Source organism: Dendrobates tinctorius, unplaced genomic scaffold (assembly GCF_039654945.1).
Source record: "Dendrobates tinctorius isolate UK_male_01 unplaced genomic scaffold, ASM3965494v1 ptg000386l, whole genome shotgun sequence".
Taxonomy (NCBI): Eukaryota; Metazoa; Chordata; class Amphibia; order Anura; family Dendrobatidae; genus Dendrobates; species Dendrobates tinctorius.
This window is the reverse complement of record NW_027362052.1, coordinates 1,477,014-1,483,013: the sequence shown is the minus strand read 5'-3', so window position 1 is coordinate 1,483,013 and position 6,000 is coordinate 1,477,014. Positions and strand designations below refer to the sequence as shown.

The following is a 6,000-nucleotide window of genomic DNA, read 5'->3' as shown; positions in this document are numbered from 1 at the left end:
TGTCACAACTTAGAAATCAAAGCTTTGCCAGGCTTGACATGTCACTCTCTGCAAGGAGAAACATTAGCCCTTGGATCCCGGTCAGACGCCTCTCACACAGCCAAACCAGATCTCACACTTGGCACTGATGAGGGGCAGCACCCTGAAACAGTGTCTGCAAACTGAGATTCTGGTTTTAGTTTTTATCCTAAGTCATGTTTCAGGGCGCGTTAAAGGGTCGATATTGACTTTTATGATCGCTACTTCCTATAGGTGGCGCAAGAGTTCTAGTCCTCTTCCTCACTGAAGAGACAATTTGCATAGGACTGCAGGCAACATCTACTCGATGATCTGTAATCAGTGGTATCACTGTTATGTGTGGTGTTACACAGGACTGTGGACGGAGACAGAATCCCTTCTTTTTATTGCGGCAGTGATGCACTCATTTGCAGGAGTCGTTATCCTGGAGGCCACCTCATCTGACGGCCACCGATCACATGTAGATGGAGGTGATAGACGGACTGTGCCCCCTGCTGGCCATCATTGATAACTGGAAGAAGAGGGACAATTATTGTGGGGGGCGACCAATAGTATTGACCCCACTGTGTACATTATCTATCCACTCACCGATCCGATATCCATTCACCAGACCTTCCTTCTGTGCCAGGTGACTGGCGGTGACCAGTAGATGACCCAGGAGCTGGACAACCACAAAAACGCCAGTGACCAACAGTGTGAGGAGGAACGGATACAGCAGATAGGGACCAGTTGTGGGATATACAGTGGGTATAGAAAGTATTCACACCCTTTTACATTTTTCACTCTTTGTTTCATTGCAGCCATTTGGTAAATTCAGAAAAGTTATTTTTCCTCATTAATGTCCACTCCGCACCCCATCTGGACTGAAAAAACAGAAATGTAGAAGTTTTTGCAACTTTATTAAAAAAGAAAAGCTGAACTATCCCATGGCCATAAGTATTCAGCCCCTTTGCTCAGACACTCATATGTAAGTCACATGCTGTCCATTTCCTTGTGATCCTCCTTGAGATGGTTCTACTCCTTCATTGGAGTCCAGCTGTGTGTAATTACACTGATAGGACTTGATGTGTAAAGGCGCACACCTGTGTATATAAGACCTCACAGCTCATAGTGCATGTCAGACCAAATGAGAATCATGAGGCCAAAGGATCTGGCCAAGGAGCTCAGAGACAGAATTGTGGCAAGGCTCAGATCTGGCCAAGGTTACAGAAGAATTTGGGTTGCGCTGTCATCAATGGCTGATAAGTATACTTTCTGCACACTGTATGTGGCAGACTGTGACATTATACCTTGTAGCACTATGGAGGTTAATGGAGTACCCGGATGAGACGGCCTTTATAAGCATCTGCTATGTCCATGTGGAAAGTGTGTGTATATAGTCCACTGGGAAAGATTATATGTTGATCTGGCCCTAACCTCTTGCTACATAGGGTCATTGGTACCCCTGTCCCTAAGATTCATCATTGGGACACACCCGATGATTTGTTATGTGGGTTATTACATACTCTGTCTGTCACAGTGTGCTCCATTATACAGGCTGGTCCTGTGCTTTATTGCCACATCGTTTGCTGTAGACGTTTTTCTGAGGCATAATAAATCACACGTCGGCCCAGTAGCAGCATTTAATATTCCTTTTATTACGAGGTGTCGATAAGCTGCCTTAGCTCTCACTACGAGATATTACTTACTACGAGATATTAGCACTTTATATTAGTTTTTCCGGTATTGTGGTGTATGTGTGTGTTTTTTGTTTTTTTGTGTCCCCCATTTTTGTATACGCAGGGTGGTCTAGGGCGTTACTACAGGGTCTGTACCACAGGACTGGTGTATAGCAAATGTGGGGCCAATATTCAAAAAGGGGACAAAAACTGAACTTGGAAATTATAGGCCAGTAAGTTTAACCTCAACTGTGGGTAAAATCCTGGAGGGTTTTCTAAGAGATACTATACTGGAGTATCTGGAGAAGAATAACCTCATGACCCAATATCAACATGGGTTTACAAGGGACCGTTCCTGTCAGACTAATCTGATAAGCTTCTATGAAGAGGTAAGTTCCGGACTGGACCAAGGGAATGCAGTGGACATGGTGTACATGGACTTTTCAAAAGCTTTTGATACGGTGCCACACAAAAGGTTGATACATAAAATGAGAACAATGGGGATAGGGGAAAATATGTGTAGGTGGGTTAAGAGCTGGCTCAGGGATAGGAAACAAAGGGTGGTTATTAATGGAGCACACTCGGACTGGGTCACGGTTAGCAGTGGGGTACCACAGGGGTCAGTTTTGGGCCCGCTTCTTTTTAACATATTTATTAATGACCTTGTAGGGGGCATAGAGAGTAGAATTTCAATATTTGCAGATGACACTAAACTCTGCAGGGTAATCAATACAGAGGAGGACAATTTTATATTACAGGAGGATTTATGTAAACTAGAAGCTTGGGCTGATAAATGGCAAATGAGCTTTAATGGGGATAAATGTAAGGTCATGCACTAGGGTAGAACGCATAAGATGTATAATTATGTGCTTAATTGTAAAACACTGGTCAAAACTGTCACTGAAAAAGACCTGGGTGTATGTGTGGATGACAAACTCACATTTAGTGGCCAGTGTCAGGCAGCTGCTGCAAAGGCAAATAAAATAATGGGATGCATTAAAAGAGGCATAGATGCTCATGAGGAGAACATAATTTTACCTCTATATAAGTCTCTAGTGCGACCACACTTAGAATACTGTGTACAGTTCTTGTGTCCGGTGTATAAGAAAGACATAGCTGAACTGGAGCGGGTGCAGAGAAGAACGTCCAAGGTTATTAGGGAACTGGGGGGTCTGCAATACCAAGACAGGTTATTACACTTGGGGTTATTTAGTTTGGAGAATCGAAGGCTTAGGGGTGATCTTATTACAATGTATAAATATATGCGGGGACAGTACAAAGACCTTTCTAATGATCTTTTTACTCTTAGACCTGTGACGGGGACAAGGGGGCATCCTCTACGTCTGGAGGAAAGAAGGTTTAAGCATACTCACAGACGCAGATTCTTTACTGTAAGAGCAGTGAGACTATGGAACTCTCTGCCGTATGATGTTGTAATGAGTGATTCCCTACTAAAATTTAAGAAGGGACTGGACGCCTTTCTTGAAAAGTATATTACAGGGTATATACACTAGTCTCCTTAATATTGCGTTGATCCAGGGAGCTAGTCTGATTGCCGTATGTGGAGTCGGGAAGGAATTTTTTTCCCCAATGTGAAGCTTACTGTTTGCCACATGGGGTTTTTTTGCCTTCCTCTGGATCAACATGTTAGGGCAGGTTAGGATAGGATATGGGGTGAACTAGATGGACTTAAAGTCTCCCTTCAACCTTAATAACTATGTTACTATGTTACTATGTTACTAGGGACGCCGACGTTGAGCGGGGGCGCCATGTCATCAACAACTAGGGGGCCAACCTCCGCGGTTAGGAAGAGCCTTATTAGGGCATTATAGCTTTTCTGCCCCTTCTGTGATTTAACCATACTTGGAAATACATATTTTTTTGGACCCCCTGGTATTGTGTGTAATTTTACATGTGTGTGGTATCTTTTAATATTGAATTAAAAGTTATATTTTAGGGGGTTTTCCTTGTTGTGCTTTCTGGTTTAATAATATTACAAAAGAATTTCTGCAGTACTCAAGGCTCCTAAGAGCACAGTGGCCGCCACAATCCTTAAATGGAAGAAGTTTGGGACCACCAGAAGTCTCCCTAGACCTGGCCGTCCAGCCACACTGAGCAATCATGGGAGAAGAGCCTTGGTGAGAGAGGAAAAGAAGAACCCCAAGATCACTGCGGCTGAGCTACACAGATGCAGTAGGGAGATGGGAGAAAGTTCCACAGTCAACTATCACTGCAGCCCTCCACCAGTCAGGCCATTATAGCAGAGTGGCCCGACGGAAGCCTCTCCTCAGTGCCAGACATATGAAAGCCCCCATAGAGTTTGCTTTAAAAAAAAAAAAAAAAAAAAAAAACACATGAAGGACTCCCAGACTATGAGAAATAAGGTTCTCTGGTCTGATGAAACGACGATAGAACTTTCTGGTGATAACTCTAAGCGGTATGTGTGGAGAAAACCAGGCACTGCTCATCACCTGCCCAATACCATCCCAACAGTGAAACATCGTGGAGGCAGCATCATGCTATAGGGTGTTTTCCAGCTGCAGGGACAGGGCGACTGGTTGCAATTGAAGGAAACATGAATGCGGCCAAGTACAGAAATATCCTGGATGAAAACCTCTTCCAGAGTGCTCTGGACCTCAGACTTGGCCGAGGGTTCACCTTCCAACAAGACAATGACCCTAAGCACACAGCTAAAATAACAAAGGAGTGGCTTCAGAACAACTCTGTGACCATTCCTGACTGACCCAGCCAGAGCCCTGACCTAAACCCAACTGAGCATCTCTGGAGAGACCTGAAAATGGCTGTCCACCAACGTTCACCATCCAACCTGACGGAGCTGGAGAGGATCTGCAAGGAAGAATGGCCGAGGATCCCCAAATCCAGGGGGGAAAGACTTGTGGCATCATTCCCAAGAAGACTCATGGCTGTACTAGCTCAAAAGGTGTGTCTACTCAATACTGAGCAAAGGGGCTGAAAACTTATGACTACCCATTCCTGCTACTACATGTGGGGACAAATGACACTGCAAGAAACGACCTGGAAACCATCTGCAGAGACTTTGAAGACTTAGGCAAGAAAGTGAAAGAACTGGGAGCGCAGGTGGTCTTCTCTTCCATCCTCCCAGTGGATGGCCATGGAACAAGGAGGTGGAATAAGATTCTGCAGGTGAACAACTGGCTACGTCGATGGTGCCGTCAGCAACGATTTGGATTTCTGGATCACGGAGTGAACTACTTATACGATGGACTACTTTCTAGAGATGGGGTGCACCTTACGAAGACTGGAAAGCATGTATTTGGAAGTCGCCTTGCTACACTTGTAAGGAGAGCTTTAAACTAGAACAACATGGGAAGGGAAGCAAAAGACCAGAAAAAGCCATACACCTGACAAATGTTATTGAGAACTCTGCTATTAGAAGTGGAAAGGAAGAACAAAGACAAAAAAATCTAATTAATAAAAATATTGGAGAAAGAGAAACCAATCACAAACTAAAATGTTTCTATACTAATGCACAAAGCATGGGCAACAAACAAGGAGAATTGTAACTACTAACACAGGAAAAGAAATATGATGTCATTGGAATCACTGAAACTTGGTGGGACAATACACATGATTGGAATACAAGACTAGAAGGATACAACTTATTTGCAAGAAACAGACTTGATAAACGAGGAGGGGGTGTCGCATTGTATGTTAGAAACGCATATATCTGCACAGAGATTGAAGCTTCAGAGACTGGGAGTTCTGTGGAAACTGTTTGGGTAAGAATACAAGGACAGAACAATGGAAAGGACACCACTGTAGGCATTTACTACAGGCCGCCTGTGCAAGCTGAAGATATGGATGAACTCTTTATGCATCAAATGGCCAAGTTCTCCAAAAAATATGACATAGTTGTCATGGGAGATTTCAACTATCCAGACATTTGTTGGGAATCTCTCTCAGGCAAAACTAACAGGTCAAGGAAATTCTTATCCTCTCTTGCTGACAACTTTATCTTCCAAAAGGTAAGGGAGAAAACAAGGGGAACTGCTACCTTGGATCTAATCCTTATAAACAGGGAGGAAATGGTTGAGGAGGTAAAAGTGGCTGGGACCCTAGGAGGTAGCGACCATGCTATTTTAGAATTTTGGATAACTAGAGGCGGAAGACCTGTGAAGACTCAGACGTCAAGGTTAGATTTCAGAAAGGCAGATTTTAAGGGATTCAGAAAGAGAATTGGAGGGATCCAATGGCTGGATATCCTTAAAGACAAAAATGTCCAGGAAGGATGGGAAATCTTGAAAAATGAAATTCTCAAAGCACAGTTGTTAACAATTCCGAA

At 43.7% G+C, this 6,000-nt stretch overlaps 1 protein-coding gene across 2 annotated transcripts in view; it reads right to left on the bottom strand.

Annotated features, from left to right (window-relative positions):
• Nucleotides 1–386: 386 nt before the first annotated feature.
• The window catches only part of LOC141076075 (uncharacterized HIT-like protein Synpcc7942_1390), a 91,684-nt gene continuing 86,070 nt past the window's right edge, over nucleotides 387–6,000 (bottom strand). The window contains exons 6-7 of one of the 2 annotated variants that reach the window (XM_073563314.1): nucleotides 607–679; nucleotides 387–529 (exon numbers count right to left, since the gene is read on the bottom strand). In XM_073563314.1, the coding sequence (XP_073419415.1) occupies nucleotides 438–529; nucleotides 607–679 (165 nt within the window). In that variant the 3' untranslated portion in view covers nucleotides 387–437. The other variant, XM_073563315.1, reaches the window with a different exon arrangement.